Source organism: Zeus faber, assembly GCF_960531495.2.
Source record: "Zeus faber genome assembly, chromosome: 13".
NCBI lineage: Eukaryota > Metazoa > Chordata > Actinopteri > Zeiformes > Zeidae > Zeus > Zeus faber.
The window spans coordinates 17366004-17390152 of NC_137198.1; the positions used below are offsets into that span (position 1 = coordinate 17366004).

Sequence of the window (24149 nt, forward strand, 5' to 3'; positions counted from 1 at the left end):
TTCGAAATACAGAAAGCCTTTATTGTTGTTCTGTTTCGCCGTGTTTGAATTGTGTTACAATTACTCGTGGTGTTGCACACATTGTTGAAGTATTTTCCCGGGGTAAAAAAAAAAAAAAAAAAAAAAAAAAGAAGCTCCTCAAGCTCTTCAAAAACACATGGATGACTTCATTCCACAGCTTCGCTTTGAGCCATCACAAACCACCTTTTCAGAATTTGTCATTAAGTCGACTATTTCAATCCCCCTAGAATGAGCCAAACAACTGACTCCTACTGTAGTTAAACTACTGTTCTGGCTGGACCTTAAAATCAGCTCGCCCGGTCTTTTGGTGAGTGTGGAACGGTTGGATGATTGAGCAAAAAAAAAACAAAAAACAAAAAAAACATTTTTTAAATGACACAATCCCACCAGGCTTTCACAATACTTCATCCATCCATAATCCACATATAGATCCCGTGAGCTTTTGAAACCACTCTCTCCTGCGAGCTGGAATGACCTTCACCCTTGTGGTGTGTTAATTTATGTGTTTTTTTCTGTTCAGCGGCTCTGATAGGTCACCTGCACCGGGCGTATTATCTATCTTTTCACTACGAGCGGCGTACACCAAACTACATTATTCCCCAAAGTTATCCATGAACACACTTGTTATAAGGCTACTTGATGCGTATCACTTGCTACCAAAGTCAGATAAAAATATTATATGATAATAAATTAAATCGTTACAAGAATCAAACAGTCTAATGCACATGAACATTGTTTGCAGGATCGTACTAGGTAACATTCAGTTGTCCGTTTGAAAAGGCAAATAAATAGAATTGGCAACAATAGTAGTACGTTGTGCAATCTCGATGCTAGTACAGTATATTAGGACAAAGAGTAGTAGACCTTCAGAGTTTGAAGAAACGCATACGTAAGGCACATTAAATTACTACATTTCGAATGACCTTGAAAAGCATATTGCCACAGGGGAAAAAGAAACGGATCGGTTGGCAGGCGTCCCTCGAAATCGGATTGCAGTTAAACCGCCGTTCTGTAAATCCTCGCCGATCCTGTACCAGCGGTGTATCATTAAACTGTAAAACGCAACCCCAACCCAACTAACCGCGGGAGTCGCTCCGATAAGTTCAAGACGCTCCAGGTTTGCTGAGCGACTCTGAAGACGGTTCTAAGGTTCCCGAAACGCGTAAGAAAAAAACACGGTTCCTGAACCGAGGGTCGCGTTTGTCACGTTAAAGTTCTAAAAGTCGACTGTGCGTTGAAAACCTCCTTCTTGACACTGGTTTCATGTGACGACGGAAAGGTTTTTTTTATTTTTTTTACATTTTTTTTAACTTAGATCAGAGGGACGCGTCATTTAATAATGCATAAATAACAGTGGAAAGGATCGCCGCAAAAAAAAACCCTGTAGAAAGGTACTGTGTTTCCCGGGGTATTTTTAGAGACTGTGTGACAGTGCAGACTGGAGGCCTGTGCAACATCAAATATGAACACCAGCATACTGTAGAGAACCCCCCCCCCGTCTTTATAAAACACCGGTGAGCGTCCTGATAGGCGTCACCGCGTCCTCCTTCGAATGTAAACATGGAAAGACAATCAATGAGCTTTGCGACAATCCGCGTACAACCGTACCGCCGCACGCCGAGACAAAGCTCACACACACTGTCAATACTCGTAAAGTGCGTAGAAGCAAAGTGGGGACACATAAACAGCTTTTTAAACGTAACATTCCTAAAATGTGACAAACCCATAGTGTTTTGTTGTTTTTTTGTTGTTTTTTTTTTTTTTTAACCTGGCTCTAAGGGAGAGGGGCAGTCTCTCGCGCTCTCGCTCTCTCTTATTCCCCCTCTCTCGCCCCCCTCTCTCTCTCTCTCTCTCCCTCTCCATCACTATCCAGAACGTAGAGGCGGAAGCCCCTCCGGCACTTCACAACCCCGTGCTATCCGCGGGGTGGCAAAGCTTCACTCGCTGGTCCGTGGTGGGGTTTTTTTTTTAGGTCGGGGGAAACGCTCGCGTGACGATGAGAGCGCTGTGCTTAATTGGTAAAGGCGTAAACGAAAAAGAAAAGAAAGAATAATAATAATAATAATAATAATAATAAAGAAAAAAAAAATAAACAAAAAAAAACAAAAAAACGGTATCTCAGAATAACAAAGCATCGGCGAGCGGCACACGCTCCCGCCGTGAAAGTGTTCAACGTCATTTGTGTTTTGGTTTTGGTGGTTTTTTTTTATCCAAATGATCTCGAGAGGGTTCTTCAGACGATCTTGCCGTTTTCCCTCGCCTGCAAAACAAATCAATTTCACGGTTAAAGCGGCGTCCGGCAGAATGTCAAGATCTAAATAAATCAATCATGGATAAAGAAAGCATTGATATCAAACTGCCTAACTGGACGGGGCTGACCATTTCATAAACACACATTGTAAAACTGTACATTTTCTCGACGTCAGTGTAAGGCCCGATACGCAGCCTCACACAGCTTCCCTCTCCCTGGACTCCCAGGGAGCTAAACCAAAAGCTTCCTGCCGTCCTAATCTGAGTGGGCGGGTAATACATGATCAGCGGCCCCCTGGGGCCGATGGAATTAACAGGCCTTCTCTCGGGAGGCCGCTCTGACTCCAGTGCAACACGTCAATAAGCTTACAACTAAAATAAATCAGATATTTTGCAGACGTAACGCAGATCTACTTAACTGCTGTCATCGATATGCAGATCCACTCAGCCAACCACCTAAAGGGTGATATTGATTATTGATGATATTTTTCAATTTAGAAAAATGTTGGCTCCCGTCATTTATAGCTTCAATTTTCTTCCTTGAACTACATTTAAACACCATGAGAAAATGCAGCAGAGCGGTACAATCAATAGTAAAGCAAACAAATGAGTTGTAAAATAGCGAAGCTCGTCTTTAATCTCTATTATTATTTCCCCCCCGACATCCTCGCCTGTGCGTTCATTTTTTTTTCAGGCTATCAGTCAGCAGATCCGTCCCACTTGCCTATATGTACTGACCTTATCAGTGCTGGTGGTGTGTGTGGGGTGTGCTTCTCCGGACTCCAGGCTCAGCACGGAGAGGCTGGAGTCGATGAGGTCCTCTGGAAAACAAGGAAACAACCACAGTGGTTCAACGGCGGACCTTCCGGACACTCTGCGGAAGCTCGGCCCGGATCGCCGGTGCTGGGACTTACCCGTGTTCCTGCTGCTGAGGCTGCACTTGGGCTGCAGTGTGCTCTCCTGGGGAGAAGCACAGGACTTCTCAGCGGGAGGGGAGCGGGTCGCCGCGGGCAACACGGCGTCCCTTCTATCACCTTCGGCCGGGGGAACGGGAGCTCCAGAGGCCGCGGACTGATCCCGCTGGTCGGTGGAAGGGTCCTTCTGGGCGCTCTGGAGCTGCACCTTTGTCCCCCGCGGCTCCCGTTGGGTTTTCCTGGGCGAGGAACCCTGGACCTGAGCGACCGGCGCCCTCTGGATGAGCTCCTCCGAGAAGCGGACTTTCTTCTCCGCTCCTCGCGGCGGCGGCGGCGAGGCCTCGGCTGCCCCCCGGGCACTAGTGTCATTTCCCCCGGGACCCCCTCGCTCCCCCAAAACCTCCAACTCCTCCGGCTCCTTTTTAGCTTCTGGGCTGGGCGACTTCCTTTTTGCGTCACTGTCTCCGTCCTCCCCCGCCTCGGGGTCAGTCAGGGCATCAAGCTCCTCCAGGAATTCCAGTGTTGCCTCTGGAGCCTATTTGCATCATCAGACGTTATGATCATTCATTAGTATGAGTCATTCTTTGATCATGCCGGTATATAGGTTTCATTCTTAGAAACACAAAAGTCTCTCACCTGAGAGGGCTCGCCTTCCTCATTTGCATCCCATCTGAAAGAGCAAACGTTTTCATTCAACTTTCAATTAACAAGCAAACCATCACAATAAGCCTCCCAGCTCTAGGCAGTGTACAATGTGAGCGATTAAAACAAACTACACGTAACCGCATAAACAATGTCCAATTTCGGGAAATAACCAGGAAAGCGGAGCTGGACGAAGCGGAGGGGAGGATGAAAAGCTGTGAAAGGTAAAGTCACCTCAGGCTTTAAAGGTCTCATCGTAATTGCAAATCAGTCCCATTATGTTTGGAGGAGCGTCGGGGAGTGTTATTAAAATGTGACCTATCAGACAAGTGTGGGGAAAAAAAAGAACATGAATCAATAAACATGAGACCTTAATGAATAAATGCTGGGAAGTAATTAGTTGTTTTTACCCAGATATGTGCACCTGAGAAACCCTACCGATGAAACCGCACTTGGAACCTCCACCCGATAAGAACCGCTCCACGCCCTTGACACGGACACTCAAGCGTATTGGGTTGAATCGATCGTTGAAGTGGGTTTACTGCGAAAGGATCGCATGTTCAAATGTCGCACTATGTTGAAAAATAGATCATGGAAAAAGAGCTCAATCTTGCGCAAACTCAAGTTGTTAATGGGGGAAAGCTCTTTTACTCGTACTTCAGTTCACAAATTTTTGCCTCGGTGTCATTTCTGAGTAGTGAACTCTGGTCAACTGGTACAAGGACTGGAAGAATCGTACTGGCTTCTCTTGCCTTGGCTATTTTTTTAAGTAATGCAAGCGGGTTGGAGACGTAGCACAGTAAAAAAAGTATAGATATGCTTTTGAAAGCTGGAATCGAGTCACATCGGAGCGATAAAATTAATTGGTGGCGGCCGGCACTTTCCAGCAGCAGAGTGACGTGACTGAAGCGTTTGGTCACAGCTGTTCCGGGCCGAGCGGCCGGCGGGCGTCCTCTCGTCACGCTCCCGTCTCCTCCCGGTTGTGACAGCCGGGGCCGCGCGGCGCAACAGGAGGAAGGAGTCGGGTGCCGCCTGACCCGCGGTTGCCCCGGGGTTTTCTGTCTCTTCTGTCGCTACCCGGGGCGGGGAGATGGAGAGAAGGAGAGGGGGATAGATGGACGCTCATCTGGCCCCTTGACACCTCTCCACTCTGACGCCGGCTTCACACTGAACGCGACAAGCGACAAGAGCAAACCGGAAGTCCACCCATTCCAATGAGGAGTCGGATTCGGCACACAAAAGGCTTTTCCCGCGTCCCATCGGGGCTCCAGGATGCGTTCAGTCACAAGTTTTGGTCCGACAGGAGATTTTATTGGAACCGGGCTTAAAACTCAGTAAACAAGTTGTGTATTTCAAAATAATGAGGTTATTAACCTTAACGTTGGATGTCACATTATTCACTATCAATAAAACTCGTTTTATCTCGGTGAATTGTGTGTATTCTTTCTATATTTTTGTTCACACTTTTTGTCACATACGATTACGCATTCAAGGTGAAGCTGGTTTAAGAGCTTCCGGGACTGTGTTATTGTAGGCAGTGGTAGAATTACTCAGAGCTTTTCCTTATGTAAATGTAAAAATACCCTGAAACAAAAGTACTCGAGTAAAAGTGAAAGTACTTGCTCTTAAAAGAACTCAAAGTTTTAAAAGTAGTTGTCATATCCAGCACCCTCTATAATACTTAAACTATTTTTTTTCGGCAGATGATGCTCATGCAAATCAGGATTAAAATTTACAAAACAAACAACAAGAAAACGGTATAGGTCATTAGTCCTTTACATATACATACAAATAAAAATCCTGATTTTTTTTTTTTACTTTTCTTTTCTCTAACTCATATTTATTTTTGCTGACTATGCCTTTCTCCTTAATTTATGCTTTTCTGCTGATTACATATTTTTTATTTTAATTATTTACATCCACTGTGGCTTTTATTTGTAGTGGAGTGAAAAGTGGAGATATTATTATTATTTTTTTTTATGTAGTGGAGTAAAAGTGGAAAGTCTCCAAAAGGGAATATACGTTGATAAGCAGATACTTAAAAAAAGTACTTCAGGAACGGCACCAAAGTATTTGTACTTTGTAAAATATGAAGGGCACACCCAGATGAAGGGTCTATATGCTGTGGGAGGAGAATGGATGCAATGAGGGAAGTGGCTGCAACCTTCTGACCTTATCGAGTCAGTGGCCACAACTTTTTAAATCAAGTCCCATGACATGGGAGGGGAATTTTGTACGTCAGGACGCAGTGTGGGAAAACCAGCTGCCCTTCCACATCCGCTTCCAGTGTGTCGGCGTGGTCTCACAACTGGGCTGAACGAGACATTCGGTGTCCGGATGTTGGAGACGACCTCATATATTGTTCCGACCTGTGAAAGGAGTAGGCCCAGATTTTATTGGGACTGACCTCCGCGCTCTCCCCGTCAGACGGTCTTTTCCCTTGGCTTTGCTGCTCACCACTGGCACGTTTTTATTCCCCTTGTCTTTACTCCGCGTCTCATGACCTATAGTGTTAAAAGATGGTTACAGTTATGGACAGACAGACAGATAGACGGACGGACGGACGGACAGACAGACAGAGACACACACTTTATTAATACCCAGAGAGAAAGTGCCATGTCCCAGTAGATCACATCAAAAACAATAGACAGTAATAGAAACAAACAATAGAATAAAAACATAAAAATGAAAGTGTCGATATATAGGGAAAAAGTGAATATACAACAAACATCACAGTTAGCTGTGCACAATAAAATATGACAGGATAATAGAAAGCAAACCTTCAATTGTGGAAATTTGTATAGACCTGAAAAATGTGCAATTACATGACAAAATAAAATAAAATATGTCAGGATAATGGAAAAATCAACCAGAAAATTTGGTAAATGTTAAGCAGTGTAAACCTGACAAATTAGCTGTTACACAATCAAATCAAATATGGCAAGATAATGGAAAATGATCCTAAAATGTTGAGTTCATATTTAATTTAACAAAATATGAGTGGCATAAACCTGAGGAATTTAAGTCGTCCAAACGTGTACCTTTGGCGTCAGGGTTTGCCCTGGGGTGCGCTCGTCTCGCGCTCCGTCCGCCTGGAAACGAAAAGCGAATTAGTGGCGCGGCAGACAACAAAGATGAGCGGTGCAGGGCCCTGTTGGAGCCTGCGTTATATTGGTGTGTTCTGGACTGTGTTGCACGTCGAACCTCGGCTGGGAGGCCCACGCTCCTTCTCGGGGAGAGACTGGCCGGAAAACCTAGAGGGAGACATTGCATTTACACAGGGACGCCACAAAGCACGTTTCAAACGCCATAAACACCACGTAAGGGCGGAGGGTTAGGCGCAGTAAACACACAGGTTCCACCAACGCCCCGGCGCCGTCGGAATGGGGATCCACCGAGGGGAGCGACGAGGCGTCGTTTTGGACATCCTCACGCTCGCGGATCTAGAGGTTTCCAAGCCCCTGCGCTTTTACGTCCATTGACAAGATCTAAACCCTTGAATCGCAGACGTTTCCTCTTCTTTTCTGCACAAGGGACTTTGTATAGTCTTTGCCAAAAAAGGCAAGGCATTTCTCCCCATGCTAAATATAGTTCCTCTTCCTTTGTCTATTCACAGTTAAATGCTTGTTCTAAACAGTGTATTAATTTATCCTGCGACTGGATACCACTCTGGGCAATACAGCACAGCTGGTGAGATTTAGTACGTCGATTACAAAAACCAGAACACGAGATCTCTTTTATTGTTAAGCTGACGGTTTGAGTGCCATCGTATGTTATCAGACAGCAGAAGTCATGCATCTGTAACATTGGTTGGTTTTTGTAATTAGGAACAAACAAATAAATTCTCATAATTCTCACTGCGTCCCACTTGCAGATAATTCTTATCAACAATTACCCCATAAAACTGGGAAGAAAAGTCCCATTCTCTGCTAATTCCCCAAATGAGACCTTGTGATGAGTTGATGTTGGTGACCGTAAGTACAAAACTTACAGGCAGTTGTGTATAAACAACAAACTAGATCCCCATTATGAGGGTCCATAAAGTCCATCCCCTATTTTATGTATATATATATATATATATATATATATATATATATATATATATATATATATATATATATATATATATATATATAATTTTTTTCTTTTTAAATTATTATTATTTATATTTTTTAATGTTTTTATACAGCAAAGCATTTTTATTAAGAATACCTGTAAACGCACATTTTAGTATTTTTTTGTACTTTTAGAGCTTATAGAGCTTATTGTGCGTAATCACCGGGTGTCATGACATTTCACTGCGTATACAGTGTACAGTATGTATGACCGTATGTATATGTATGTGACAAATAACCTTGAACTTGAACTTGAACTTGAAACCTGCTTGTTCATGCGATTGTCTAATCAGCCAATCGTGTGGCAGCAGTACAATGCAACAATTACACAGATACGGGTCATCAGCTTCAGTTAATGTTCACATCAACCATCAGAATGGGGAAAAAATGTGATCTCAGTGTTTTGGACGGTGGCGTGGTTGTTGGTGCCAGACGGGCTGGTTTGAGTATTTCTGTAACTGCTGATCTCCAGGGATTTTCACGCACAACAAAAAAAACATCCAGTGAGCGGCAGTTCTGCGGACGGAGACGCCTTGTTGATGAGAGAGGTCAACGGAGAACGGCCAGACTGGTTTGAGCTGACAGCAAGACTCTCGGTAGTTAACTACTCCACTACTAGATAACCATTCCAAAAACATCAGCGATTGCACAGCATGTGTAACCTTTTGGCGGATGGGCTACAACAGCAGAAGACCACGTCAGGTTCCACTTCTGTCAGCCAAGAACCGAAAGCTGAGGCTGCAGTGGGAACGTAGCCTGGTTTGGCGGCAACAGCATGAATCCATGGACCCAACCTGCCTTGTGTCGACAGTCCAGGCTGAAGGCGGTGATGTAATGTTGTGGGGAAATATTTCTTGGCGCACTTTGTGCCTGTTAATACCAGTCATTCATTGCTCGAATGCCACAGCCTATTTGAGTATTGTTGCTTCATGGCCATAATTTACCATCTTCTAACGGCTACTTCCAGCAGGATGATGCACCGTGTCACAAAGCAAAAGTCGTCCCAAATAAGTGAAAAGAGTCTAGTCCATCCTGCAAAACAACAGAGTGGGTTTCTGAATTGTCTGTGCTGGGCGGGCTAACCTTTCGATTTAGATTCCTTTAGACTTTTAGATTTGACCATGAACCTCTACTGCCTATGAGAGCCCCACTGATGGTGAAAAAAATAAAAACATTCATTTTGTACAAAATTAATAACTACAGGACTTTAACCACTTATAAAGAAATAGCAGAATATAGCACGCAAACGGTTAATTATCACCAAATTACCTACTAGGATATTGCAGACCCATAATACATAATTAATTAGTAGCCTTCTTATGAAGTGTTTTTGGGGAAATAATGAATGAAGACTAAACAAATTATAAACAAATCAGAATATAATAAATAAATAAATAACATTAGGGATAATTTACAATACATTTCAGGACAAATAAGAAATATGAAGTGTGTTTGTGGAAATTATGAAGAATTAATGATTAAAGACATGAATAAATAAATAATATTATAAATAAATACATAATATCATAAATAAATAAACAAATAAATACATTTTATTAGGGATATTTTTCAGTAGATTTCAGGATAAATATGTTTTATTTTTATTTAAGGGATTCCAGAACTGCAGGACAATTTAGGCATCAACACTTGTGAAAACATGACCCTTTATTTTAGCATTCTCAGTTACGTATTTAAGAAAAACTGGTAATAAACCGCCAAAAACTTCAATTTGTCGCGCTCAGGCATCAAAGGTACATTTTTTATGAGATGTTTTATTTGTTGTGCGTGCTATGCTTGGCGCAACCCTGTTACCAACACTCTGGAACCTAAAAAAGTAATATTTGAAAATATTGTTTGATAAATCCTTTACCATTAAATAAATTAATTCACATTCACATAGAATACTCACAATAGGTAAACCCCTTGTGACCTGAGAAAATCATTTAAGATTATTTTAATAAAAATGAGACGGTAACAGGGTTGAAATAAGAGTAACAGGGTTGCACAAATGATCAGGGTTGGATAGATACATGACTTTTGATTGTAGATAAAGTAAAAGTAAAATAAAGTATTTGTCACATAAATGTGACAAATAAATACTCAGGGAGGTGGTTTAATAATATTTTATGAATATTTTCGGCGGAATCCGATGAGATAACTATAGCCTTGGAATGTAACGTTACTGTCAAGGTCAAGGACAAGCATAGTTATATAAATAAAGAAAGAAAACTTTGGAATTCATTTGTCTATTCTGATAATATGAGTTACAGGGTTGTGTTGGAGAGTGAAACACTCAAACAAGGCTGAAAAGATTGGAAAAATATGAAAACCAGAAGAGAGGACTTACTTTTGGTCTACCCATGGTGTTCACTTATGGCTTGAGGATGTCATTTCCTGTCCTTTCCATTCCCTTCCTCTGCCAGGCTAAATAGGTTCCAGTAACAGGGTTGCGCGCATGTTGTGGGACACATCTTCAGTGCATAATTACTACTATTTAAAATATGTTGATGGTTAAACAAATTGTTTTAACAGTTACAAGAGACCCATATCAACAAAATCATACCAAAAAAAGTTGATTTAAAACTTATTTTAACTGTTATATTTGATATGCAAGTTAGTCATCAAGAAGGTGGTACCAGAGAAAAATGCCATTTTAGGGGGTTCTCCAGAGCAATTTGGTATTTTAAATAATATTTTGAAGCCAGTTTTTCCACAACTAATATTTTGTCTCAGGACAAGTATAATTTACACAACTAGTGCATGTTTTAGTATTTTGTGCATGTATTACGTCGTTACGACGTCCCTTAAATAAATGACTAATTGTCAACTACTTACCAGTAACCTGTGAGAGCAGTAAAAAAACCGAAGCGAAAACACACTTAGAGAAAAGACGAATGACGTGACAGACTTCACGGCGGGGCCGAACAACCTACATGTTCTCCGTTTTGTCCAGGTCCCACGCCCGCCTCCACTGGCCCTTGGCGTTCTTGTGGCGCGCCACGCGCTCCCTGTCGATCCGCTCCCGTTCCTTCTTCCAGCAGAGGTATTCCTCCTGCTCCTCCTTGGACGTGGGGATGGTGAGGTCCGTGGCGGCCAGCTGGCTCTCGGATTCCTTTGGGAGACAAAAAGATGAGATTGAGAGCCCTAAAAAAAAATAAAGAAAATAAAAAAATAAAAAGCTGCCGAGGAATACCTGCTCAGGCGGGCGATGGAGCACTGACAAAGAACAAATAAACGTAACTTGTGCCAAACACCAAGTATTTGAGCGTATTAAAGCGTCCTCTCCTGCAAGCATCGCCACCTGGAACCACAGCAAACCAGTCAAACACTTCCCTGAGACCCACCGCATGTGGTAGGTCGCGCTTCACATCTCGTCGTCTCGTCGCCGCTTAATTAACAGCCGCGTGGGTGATAAGGGGCGTCGGCGGGGGGTGAAGCGACGCATTCCATAAACGCTCATCGACCTGTCTCGCCACCCTTCGCGGCTCTGCCGTGTGGCCCGTCTCGCTGTTGACTTCTTGCTCACTGTCGTTGCGGGGCCCGGCAGAGCTGCGGGTTCGGACCTCAGGTCGAGTGGGTGGAGGTCTGAAACGCGCTCCTTGTGAAACAACGGAGACGGAGACATTCTGTGTTCTGGCCGGGACTGATTGACGCCTTGCGTTCCACCAGGATAAATCATTTTGGCCGAATTCGGCCTTTAGGGATCCGCGGTTTGCAATTCTTCCACCTAAATAAATAATTGCAATGGAATGAAATGATTCTCATGGGAATTCCGTTCACAACACAGAGCCATACCGACTCTTCCGATTTACCGTTCACCGGATGGCCTCCCCCACTCGCCCCAGCGTTGATACCAACCGAATCGTACAAACAAAGGGTCGTGGAACTGAACTGATCTTTTTACCGAGGGAATCGCCAAGAACCGACTCCTGAAAAGGAGTCGAACCTTGCGTCGCTGAGAGGGAGCACAGTGCAGGAGTGAGAAGCTACTTCTGGATGGGCGGGGTTTTCCTTTCCCCTCGGGTGTGACCAACCAGAGGCAGGTAAACATGTTGCCGGCCTGCGGGCTGTTTCGGGAACATGGCCTCCTTCTACTTTCCATCTCCTCAGCTCTCCCTCTCCACTGGCCCTGGAGGATGATGCGGGGGGGACACCGGGGACGGTGCATCTCGCATGTCCCAACACGCCCCAGCGCTCATTAGTGACTTTATAATTTCTAGATTGAACGGGGTCTCCCAGGGAGGACTTCAGGGAGCAGGCAGGAAGGAAGAGGCACCAACCTCCAAACGCTTTGTCCAGTGGTGAAAGAAAGAGATCATGCGGTCTCACTGTTCTACCAGGGACTGGCGATGGAAGATTAGTTGCAAGCTGAATCTGGGCCAAAGAATTTCCTGTCATTTAAAAAAATCTTTATGGGCAAGGATTATAAGGGTGATCAAGCAAGAAAATTTGAGAATAAATTTTGAGGAATATGTTTTTTTTCTCAAACTCGACTACTACTACTAAAATGATGTGTTTATTCCCAAAATATTCCCTTTAATCTCTTTTAATCTCACCATTCCAACTTTGATCTTGACATGTTTTCATTTCCTCAAATTTGGACTTTATTCTCAAAATGATGTGTTTATTCTCGATATATACTACAATTTCAGTCTTGCTAGGTTGACTTTAAACTAGTTTTGAATACATTGTACGTTTCTAATGCAAACTTTTTTTCTTTTTCCTCGCGGTGGCCCCGAATCGACTCCCATACGTGCGAGACCGGACGAGTACACTTCCACTCCCGGCCTCGGCGGCCACACAATGGCTTTCTATTTGTTAACCAAAAAGGTCAAACAAAACCACCTGACGGAGCTTACGCAACGCTTTCCGACCTGAACCAACCACGGCTCTGCGGCCGTGCGGCGCCCTGCGGCGCTCCTGCAGAGTGGAGGGAGGAGGTAAGGCAGAGAGGCACAGCGCTGCTTGTCATGTGGCTCTTTCCGTAGCCTTTGAAGCCCTGCAGCCCACCCCGGTCTGTCCTGTTTATCACACGGCAGATCTGTCTGAGGCCGCTGAGCCAACGGGCGCGAGCCCTCCCAGAGGCACGGGCTGAGGAGAGGGTTGTAGGGATTGTGCGTGTGTATTTCTGCAGTATGTACATATGGATGTGTGTGTGTGTGTGTGTGTGTGTGTGTGTGTGTGTGAATATATCTGTCTGTCTTTCTGTCTGTCCCACGCCAGGCGATGCCCCAAAACAGGGGTTCTCAACATGGGGGTCCGGGGACCTCCCCCCATGGGGTCCTTCAGGAGGTTCCCCAGAGATCAAAATGTTCAATAGGTCAACTTCACCGGTGTTTCATTTCAAGACGCGGGCACCGTTAGCGAATGTGGTCCGTGGCTCTAACGTGTATGAAATTGAGCGGCCTTGGTGTGAAAAAGATCGAGAGTCACCTCTCTAAAGGTCTTTGACAGTGCTCGGTTCATGCCAGACATGTTAACCATTTAAGGAACACGACATCTGCGGGAACGACACGGGGAGTGGCTTCTGACTCACTAAACATGGCTGCTGCCATGGAAGCCTCCCATTTCTGTGATTATTGTTTCCACAGAACTGCAAGGGCAAAACGACAACTCGTCCACGGAGACAATGGAAGTCCCACACTGCCCCCTGGTGGACACATTAACGCACGCGCACGCGCACACACGCGTGCACTCACACGCGAACGGCTATGCTTGCTTCACCTCTCACAGGCCACTCTGCAATGCGGTCACAGGAGTTCACTACAATTTCCGGAGGCGGGTAGCAAAAGCGACATGTTCAGCGGGGTGGAAAATGAAACTGTCAGCTTCCCGAACACATTAGAAAAAAAAATTTGTTGAATTTTCATGTTACGCATCAGCGAGATTTGGGGTGTATTTCTGGCTGTTAAGATTAGGAGATGATTCATGTTGCTATTAGCAACTGCAGTGTCCTGAACAGTGGAGGAAAGAAGAGCGAGAGACAGTAGGAAACTATTCAGGATGATTTAGTACACCTACAGACAATGACTCCCAAACACACACACACACATATGCACGCACGCACACACACACACACACACACACACACACACACACACACACACACACAGCCGCAACCCCTGCACCCAAACACAAAAGATCCCCCTCAGACTGATGTCTACTCCTTCTCGCTCTGTTTTTTCTCACACTTTTTCCTCACACTCTCACTCTCTTTCTCTCTCTCTCTCTCTCTCACTCTCTCTCTTGCTCTCTCCCCATCTCTCCCCTCCGCCTGGCACCTTGCCAGGCCTGCCATTTTGGCAGCATAATGAGTCCATTCAGCATGAAAAGGTGCTTGAATGTTAATTAGATCAAATCGCTCTTTTTCAGGGACGGGGGGGGACGGAGGGAAAACAATGTGGCAGGAGGAGAACAAGAGGAAAGCAGACTCCTGGAGGTTCGGTGGGGGGGGGGTTGTGGAGACTGGCAACAGACAGAATCCCAGACACCCCCCCCCCCCCCCCCCCAACCTCTCACCCCCCATTTCCTTCCTTTTGCCTTCGCCTCCACCTTTCTCCTTTACTCTCTCTATTCAAAGAGCTAGCGGTGAGATGATCCCACTCCTGGCTCCAACCCTGGAACGCCTGAAATCCAAGTTTCCTTTCTTCGAGTCATCTCTAGTCCCTGGTTCCTGCCCTGAAAAACTCACTGATATTGGTTTCCACACAAAGACGCACGCGCGCGCACGCACACAGGCATGATAATTTAAAAAAAAACAAAAAAAAACTGTTTTGGCCACACAAGAGTAGAATGACTCCAACACAAAAGAATGGATCTTCATAAATCATCTACGTTTTTCCCACATTCATGAAACTTGATCACAAACTATTGTTATTGTTTCCCACAGGGGTGAACAAAATCAATCATATCAATCTAATACAAACAACACAATAACCCTCCTAGTGGCCAAAGTGATGAATTACACAGGATATTTCTCTCCTACTCTACTCCTATTTACCCCCCCCCCCCGCGCTTTATTGTCCTCTGATACGATGCCGTTATCATCATCATCGTATCTCCTGTAAACTAGGTTGGCCGACAGTTGCGGTTACGTAAGCAGCTTCCAAAACCAAAACTCAGCGCCGGCGGCGGCGGTGTTTCACAGATGACTGGTCTGGCGCTGCCTGCGCTGGCCTCCGCTCAAGAGCTGCTTCGGCCGGCGTGACAAATAAAAGGGGAGTGACCGAGCCCCGGCGAGCCAGAAATAAAGACGAGGGGGAACAGCATGTTCAGTGCAAAGGTTTTAGCTCACACTAAGGTCTCCCATACACACACCCCCACACACACGCACGCACACACACACGCACAGACACACAGACGCACACACACACACTCACACAAAGTTGGTGTTAAAGTGCGCGTGTGTGTCCATATGTTTGTTTGCTATACTTGTTTGTTTACTATTTTTTTGGTTTTAGCAGTGCACCAAAAACATGGGTTCTCACTTACCAGGTGTATTTACTCAGACCTCGTGTGTGTGTGTGTGTGTGTGTGTGTGTGTGTGTGTGTGTGTGTGTGGGTGTGCGAGGCTACAGGCAGAAAGCAAGCAGCTGTTCCTCTGCATACCCAGGAGGCCTACAGTCAGTGACAGTGTGGCAGTTTACCGAATGGTGGGTGGTGCCGCATGTGCATGCGTGCATGTGTGTGTGTGTCAGTCTCTGTGTGTGTGTGTGTGTGTGTGTGTGTGTGTGTTACTATAAACATGAGATCTGAGGTCTCAAAGAGCACTCGACATCTGTTTATCTTGTCTTCTTGTCTGTTTGTGTCAAAAAAAAATTGAAATTATACTGTTAGTGGAAGCAGCAGGCAGAGAAATGACCTCATCCCACTGAACTAATGAGTTAAAAATAGAATGTAGCCGGTCCAAAAATAAAACGCAGCCAATGGCTTCTATCTTTTCTTCTTATAATACAACAATTCATATCATGGAAAGGTTGTATCAAGTGCGTTTATATGATAAATGTGTATTTTTCCTGTTTTGGCTAAGCAGGTCCATGGTACAGGCAGCTTGTTAATTGAATACGCCCTCTTTTTCTTTCACATTTCTCCTTATTTTTCTACTTAGATAACATATCGTCAACTGATGGACATGATTTTCATGTTGAAGTACCCGTAAAGTCAAAATAAATATGTGTTCTGAGTTTGTCACACCGGAGAAAAATATGTTATTAACCACCAGCCAAATTTGAATGATTAACAAAATCGCCAATTATATCAAATTAGGTTGCAAAATTGTTAAAAAAAAAAAAAAAAAAGGCCAGGTCCCTCTGCTCTGAGATTCTGGGGGCGTGTCCGCTGAAGACGCTGACACCATGCCCAATCACAATAATCGCTGGTGTTAATATAGTGTTAGGTGAGGTGCCATTCCGCTGTGAGTCACGGAGTCATGAATTAGACTTGCCCAAAAAAAGCCCGGATCACAGAAATGGTGAGGAGTAGTTTAACGGTCTCACTCCACAATTCAGTACTACTTCGTTCACAGTCTTTTCACATGTTTCCAGCAATTACTTTCGAACACGGATCGACTTTACAGGGACTTTCACCCAACTCGGATACTCATCATGGAAGTCATCATGGAACTACACTGGGCCAGACTTTGGCCGCTATACACCGGTATCTCCAGCAGCAGCTCTTGTGGCCGTGGCCCCATTAGCACCACCCGTCGCTCCGTCCCGCCTCCGCAGTCAATCACCGCCCGCGCGGTCCCAACCCCCCCCCCGGTGGAGCAGCCTTTGTGTCCCATCATGGGAAGGGTGTGTCTGGGGGGGGGGGGGTGTCTGACAGCTATGTAAAACATGATGTCGCGGAGCCGGAAGAGCCCGAGTGAGGAGAGGAGACGCTGGAAGCAGGCTCCACAGCACAGCTGACGCTCAACCTCTTCGGGCTCTTCCAGCTCTGCGACATCATCACCGCCGTTGCTATGAACAAAGAAGGAATACAGGCTATTTTGTTTCGCGACTACTTTTTAAAAAGCTATGCTATATTTGCGACTGCTTGTGAATCAGCATATTTTAAATTGCACTTTAACCCTTTGTCTTTTTTGTCTTCAATTTTTTTAGATCAAACTAATTAGGTTAGTATTGTTGTTTTCTGACCTAAGTAAACTGCAGTATGGGATGTCGAAGGTGTTTGTGGGTCAGACAATTTGGTCAATATTATATCAGAAGCGGTCAATGCGGTCGGCGGATTTTTAACTCTATAAAGATGTTCCAACGCGGTCTATAGAAAGAGGTCTGGTGCACCCGGGTATACCTGTTTTAAATTGCACTTAAACCTGGTATCTCTGCAATTTTATGATACATTCTAATCTTTTTTATCTTTTTATTTCTATGCTTTTATATAATAGCTGTAATGATTATGTGAAACAATTTGAAGTTCCCTCGTGTATGAAATGTGTTGTACAAATAAACTTCCCCTGCCTATATGAGATCTAGGGAACACACAGCGGGCCGTGCAATGTTCACCGGAGGGCCGCAATGGGTCCGAGGGGCCGGAGATTCCCCACCCCTGTACTACGCCGGTAGCACACGCTGCTTACCTGCACCGCCCTGTCCTTCTTGGCAGTGTGCGTCGTCTGATCCGCACCCGGCTCTGCTCCGTCCTCAGCCGGGCTTTGCAGGCTCCCGGGGCCGGGGCTCCACTCTGCGGTTTCACTCACCACCCGCTTTCCCTGCAGAGACACGGGATTGACATCAGCACTTCTGGAAGATGATGGAGAGGCTGGAAAGAGATTTGTCTGTGTCACTCAGAATGTTGTGGTCCGACCCGAGTAAAAACAGTAAATGGGAAAGGGACAAAGAATCAACATATTGGCCATGATAATTATTTGTTTGATGTCGATCTGGAATACAATCATTAGGTATGCTTTCTAAAATGTGAGAAGAACAACATTTTGTGTGTAAAACGCTGATATAACACACACACACACACATCCATATATCGTGGAGGCATGGACTCCACAAGACCTCTGAAGGTGTCCTGTGGTATCTGCACGAAGACGTTAGCAGCAGATCCTTTAAGTCCTGTAAGTTGTGAGGTGGGGCCCCCGTGGATCAGGCTTGTTGTTCCAGCACATCCCACAGATGCTCGATCGGATCGGACCCTAACCCCGACCATCCACATGACGTAGAGGAAAACTTGATTCATCAGACCAGGCCACCTTCTTCCATTGCTCCATGGTCCAGTTCTGACACTCACGTGCCCATTATAGTCGCTTTCGGCAGTAGACAGAGGTCAGCATGGGCACTCTGACATGTCTGCGGCTATGCTCTGCGGCTATTTCATTTTACTAGTTTCCTAATTGATTGAAAAAAAAAGGCACCGTGCGATGTCCCGGTGTTGTGCTCCGTACGGTGTAACTGGCAGTGCAGCCTGGCCGGGCCTTACAAAAGTCGGAACAAACTTTTAAATCAGGCCTTGTAGATCTAATATGAGTGAAGATTCAGAAACTGGATTGCTAATTTCTCGCCTCAAATTTGTTCAACAACAGATTTTGGCGGACCGATAAGGTGAAATCATTGAAAGTTTACAGACTTCATAGAACGGATCACTACAATTCGTGCTCAAACCCAATTGGCTCACAGAACTAGGGGCCTCAGGAGGGAGGTGACACACACTGAAACAGAGCGTCAGGAACAGGGTGGGTTGTAGATGCATGTAAGAATGGCTAGAATACACAATCTGAGAGGTATTTTCAGCAAAAAACTTCAAAGACTTCAAAAACCTCAAGTTTTGTGCACCTCAGAGACCTATATTAACTTTTTGAAAAGATTTAAAATAGGTCCCCTTTAAGCTCTGTACTTCTAGCTGTTATGTCTTTCGCTGCTTGGGTTTTGCCTTTTCTCTTATCAACATATAACGCCAAATATAATTGTATTAAATACTTATTAACATTCAACAGCAGTCTCGAGATGGATGACAGAAGTGTTATTTTTAGTAAATTTATCTCTCGTCCAAGTCCCTTTCGGGTCTCCTTACTTCTGTTGGGATGTCGCAGCCATTTTCATTTTCCAAACGAACCCAATGAATTGAATTGAATTGAACCCAATTGGAAGTGTGACAAGTTCACAAGGTTTCATTTATGCAAAATGCTTATTACAGCACACGCACACAGCTTTTCATGTCAGACTGATTGGGATCCATTAAAGTCACACCTTGCCAAAGCATTCCTTAATCCAGAGTGAGTCTTTAGTACGATGGGGACTTTTCACACAGTTATACGAGAAACATCCAAACAGATGGTGGAAGCGTCATGTTATCAACAACATGTGGAAGCGATGGGACCTATTATGACACTTTTTCTGCTTGCGCACATACATTTGGGTCTCCGATGGGCCTGCTAACACACAAACTGTGAAATAAGACAAGGCAGTCTGTATTTTTGTGAGCTGCCTATTTCAGAAAACATGTGGTAAAACACGCCATTCAGCTTTGCAGCCCTGATCAACGCCATTTAGGGCTTCAGTATAATTAGAACCGCCTTCCATCTGAGTATCTCAACCCACGGCTGGAGCGCCACCAGACGCGCTGGCATCAAAGCTTAGCGCTAGGCATGGGAAGTGATTTGTTGGTTGCGGAGACCAGCACAAATCTTTTGAAAGAAAGAGGAAATAATACCAACCGCCAGTGAAGAAACTGCCGACGATGGAAATTAAAGTATATAAAAAAATTGTTTCTTTAAATAGTGTGTTTCTTTCAAAAAAAAAAAAAAAAAATTGGTGGTAAATGATAAGGTGTAATGAGTGAATGTTACGGAGTAAATACAACGGAACCCAGAAGCCATGCTCAAATGCTATTGCTCACAGAACCCGGGAACTTGCGCTCAAACCCCATTGGCTCACAGAACCCGAGGTCTCGGGAGGGTGGCTCCTTCCTAAAATAAACAGCCCGTTTTGGCACAGGCTGGTATAGAGGCATGACCCCAAAATGAACCCTCCATGTGAGGTACGGTGTCCTCAAATTGACAGAAAGCATTAGTTGCTCAAATAAATGAAATTCAAGTTAAATAATTTCAAGTTAGCCAGTAACGTTTCCCTTTGCAAGAAGTTTTTTAATGTTGAAAAAGTTAGGATAGCAAATCACTTCAGTCTCCCTTGGACGTCTAGTCGCTGAACACTGCTCCATGCCTGAGCTGAGTGGAGGTGTATCATGGTCAAGGAGCAACTTAAATATTACTGATTGATCCTTTATATGACAAACACTGAAGTAGTTCTTTGGGTAGTAGAACATTTGGGTTGGGATGGCTTTCAAGAGCAGTACCTAAAGCCAAGTTACTTTTTGTGTACATACAGTATGTGAGCGGGATTCCTGTACTTTTCACATATAGAAGGCTGACACTTCGTTCAAATCCCAGAAGTCTTTGCTCACCTTTTTCCCGGCCATGGTGACTGTTAGCTGCTTCTTGCGAGCTCTTCCGGCGCCCAGCTGAGAGCCTTCGCCCGCCTTGCCAGACCCGGCCTCCTGCGGCGCTTTTGCAGGCGGGGAGCCACTCGCACATGGCTTGGTCACCACCACACGGGTATCCTGCTCCGGGGCAAAAATGCAAAGAAGGATAACGGCATTCACGTTAGTCGCGTTCTCAATCGCTGTATGGATTTATTGTCTCTTAGCTAACTCTGGTCTGTGCAGCCCCCCGGCCTAAGAGCGTCACTTCTCATCTCGGACACTCACGCTGGTAGACTTGCTGATGGTGATGGTGAGGTCATCGGCCTTGGCCTTGCGACTCTGCAGGGCCATTCCTTCCTCCTCTGCCCTCTTCCTGTCTTCCTCCACCTCCTTCAATTCAAGCCACAATGAAACTTGTACATGGAAGCCCGCAAAAGGATCCACGCCTTCAGACGAACACAGTCAATCAAATGTGATTTTGGCTGTGGAGGACTTTCTGCCTCACAGTTATACTCACACTCACCTGATACCTCTTCATTAGAGCTTCGTTCTTCCTGCGGAGGGCCTGGATCCTCTTGTCCAGCTCCAAATCCCTCTCATGATCCCTCTTGGCCATTATGTCGCTGGTGGTCTGGAGGGAGGCACAACACAGGTCAAGGAGCAAAACCGGTAACGTATCCGTGGCCGCTGGCAGCCACGACAAAAATGGCATTCAGCTTTCTACTACGGGTTTAATACACGACGGACCAAATGTCGAGGACGGCTTCTTGACCTATGGACCGGATGTCATAACGTTGGAGCCCCTTAGAATGCAAACATCATAAGTCTTTAACTGGGCAAAGAAATGGAAAAAAGGCCTTCATTCAATAACCCCTCCCCACTTGAACGGAGCACAGATGATGTCACTATGAAAATTGAAGGTGTGTCAAATCCTGACCCTTTCGCCACACACTGCTGCCTGCTGTGATGAAACGACACACCCATGTGCCCTCCAACTCGCAGATGGCCGGTTCATTACAGGGGCTCGGTTTCGCAGCCGTGACGCGCACACCGAGCGTCCCAAACATGCCGATGCCGTTGGCAAAGGCATGTGCCCTGACTTGACAAGAGGCCCCGCTTCCGCTAATAAGCCGCCGCGTGTTCTCCCGGCGCTCTACGTGTCTCCCAACAGCGACTTAAACCCCCAAACATGGCTGATTGTCGCGGTTAACTTGACACAACATTCAGCCACCACAAAGATAAGTCAGCTGAACATTTCCGCAGGATCTAAAATTATTCCATTCACTGAGGAACCGGTGGTGGACGCCAGCCCCAAGCAGAACAGCAGAGAGATCCCGTATGACCTGAAGTGGTTTAACTGACCCGACCACCCCAAAGCAAGGAATAAGGAAGACGATAGCCAAGCATGAAGAGAGTGAGGAAGCCGTCTTTAACGCCTTGGGCCTTGTATGAAAGTCTGTACTATAAAATAATACTTTCCCATTTATACACACTGTACATATGATTGGGGACGTATGCGAGTCATGCAGAATATAGACTGGAGTTGTCGTGTCAAGTGGCCCAAACAAAATCGAATGTACCATCATGTCATGTGCCCTCGGGATAGCGGAGACATCCCAGGAAGAGTAACTGAAGATTTAATCTATTGACTAATCCCAGGCCCAGATAATTAAAAAAACAAAACGAGAACGACATTTCAAAGAGAGCACTTGATTTAACTCATCAAAACCGGCATTCCAAGCCTGTCCCGCTGATGGTGCAAAGCAAAATATCTGCTTTGCCAAGTAGGTTTGGGCTATCAGCTCCGCCACAATAAATGCAATGACCACCTGTAGTGTAGTGTTACGCTATATGGGGATGATCACTCTCATTTTGGACATGAGGGTGCTTTGCATCGTATCAATCAATCAATCAACTGCATCATATCCTCCGTCCCATTCTGTAGCATTGCGGCAAAGCATAACTCAAGATTGGATTAGGGTGGCCCGTTTTACGTTTTGTTTAAACACGCTGCATGAAGGGGCCGGACGGTCCTACCAGATGGGGAGGAACGAGACTGTTAGTCAGTCAATCACCCCGTACTGTTGCCCCAGTGATGACAAAAGAGGACCTTGGCGGCTCCATGTGACATTCAGCCCGGGAGCAGAACAATGACTCACATCCAGCATGCGCACACAGTTAGAACGCCAACCTAGCGCCGGTGTACGAGATCCTTCCATGCGGCTCTGATGCCACTGCTGTCAACGCCTGCAACAACGGTGCTGGAGTCCGAAGAGTTCTGGAAAGAAATGTTCTGCGGAAATGATCTCAGTTCGTTCATACAAAAAAAAACAAAACTAAAAAAACAAACAAAACGAAAAAAAAAAAAAAAAAAACTCCTCCCCTCGTGCATAAAGATCAAATGCAAAGTACAAAAACAAAGAAATCCAAATCCAGGATACAGCTGCGAGGCAAAAACCGGTTTCAGCCGTCGGTCGGCGAGGACCCGGCAGGAGAAAAGTTAGGGAGATAGACACTCACAGGGGCTGCCAGGGTGGGAAGCGCTGAGCTACCTTACGGTCTGTGGTTGTCAGGGTATCCAAACATCCACACACAACAGACAGTGAGGACATAGCACCAGGAATAGGAGTGACAGACAGCGAGAGCCCGGTGCCAAATCTCGACGAGGCCAATGTTACAGAGCCCGAGGAACGCCTGTCGCCCCAAAGCGGGCCGAGCTCACTGTCGGTCCACTGCCTGTGTGTGTCTGTGTGTGTGTGTGTGTGTGAGTGTGTGTGTCTGCGTGTGAGAGATGGAGAGATAGAGCGAGACTTACTTATTGCATAAAGACAGGTCTTTAACCACATTGCGCTCTCCCTCTCTCTCTCTCCCTCTCTCTCTCTCTCTCTCTCACACTCAAGCACATGAGGCCGTTAAACCGAGAAAATTCTCGTGGCCAAGTGTGTGTCTCTGCGTCTTCGTTCCAACGGGAGCCGCTGCAGCGAGGGAGAGGCAGCGGAGAGGGGGCGAGAGAGGCAGCGGAGAATGGGGAGAGCGGCACGGCGCCTGGCTGAAAGCACTGCATTTAGCTTGGGCTAATCCTCCGTCACAAGAGACAGAAAGCAGAGAGCACGCAGGGAACCCAATCGCAGGCAGACTGAGGGAAACTAAGCAGGAGAGAGTAGGGAAGCGAGGGAAAGGGGGGAGGGAGAGAGGGAGCGCGGGATGAAAGAGAAGCAAAAGGGAAGGAGAGAAGGCACTCACGGGTCTTTCCATGTCAGTGGTGAAAACTGGGCTGGGTCCAAGCGCTCGGCAGCCGAGGTGGCAGCGAGGGCTGCATCGAGTCGCTGATCATGCCTCGATTACAATGAGCCAAGTTGGGCGAGCCGCCAAGATGTCTAACAAATGCACAGTGCTCCCCTGTTAACGGATTTTGCTGCACCCACCCACTTGTCCCCACTAACTCTCTCTCTCCCCCTCTCTCTCTCTCTCTCCCTCTCCCCAACCCTCCCCACCCCTCTCTGCACATGAACTCTCTCTCAGCTTCTGAAAGCACTTGTGCTCGGCTCAGACCACGCAGGTATCATTATGTCATCCCATCCTGCAAAAAAACAAATATCAACAAATAGGGATTGCCCTTCTCATCCACACCCAATCGCACAGTAACAATCCTTATGAATAATAATTAAAAAAAAAAAAATGTAACGGGGTAAAGTAGAGTAGAGAGTATGCCTTTTTTTTTTTTTTTTTTTTTTGATCAGCACAAATGGGAGGCATGACCGGTTTGGTCTTGTTGAGTAAT

General features: G+C 45.6%; 1 protein-coding gene across 5 annotated transcripts; it reads right to left on the reverse strand.

Moving 5' to 3' along the window:
• On the reverse strand, nucleotides 1-23762 carry ccdc9b (coiled-coil domain containing 9B). 5 transcript variants are annotated; one of them, XM_080012587.1, is made up of 14 exons: nucleotides 23612-23741; nucleotides 22560-22646; nucleotides 20886-20999; nucleotides 20654-20758; nucleotides 20351-20506; nucleotides 17523-17654; nucleotides 10876-11054; nucleotides 7032-7081; nucleotides 6869-6919; nucleotides 6235-6331; nucleotides 3822-3855; nucleotides 3186-3720; nucleotides 3010-3092; nucleotides 1-2281 (listed from the first exon to the last, which is right to left on the reverse strand). In XM_080012587.1, the coding sequence occupies exons 3-14, from the start codon at nucleotides 20982-20984 to the stop codon at nucleotides 2255-2257; spliced, it is 1548 nt and encodes a 515-aa protein (XP_079868713.1). In that variant the 5' UTR covers nucleotides 20985-20999; nucleotides 22560-22646; nucleotides 23612-23741; the 3' UTR covers nucleotides 1-2254. The 5 variants fall into 5 exon arrangements, with proteins under 5 accessions (XP_079868713.1, XP_079868712.1, XP_079868711.1 ...); XM_080012586.1 differs by lacking the exon at nucleotides 22560-22646 and having other exon boundaries at nucleotides 20892-20999; nucleotides 23612-23762; XM_080012585.1 differs by lacking the exon at nucleotides 22560-22646 and having other exon boundaries at nucleotides 23612-23762.
• Nucleotides 23763-24149: the final 387 nt, after the last annotated feature.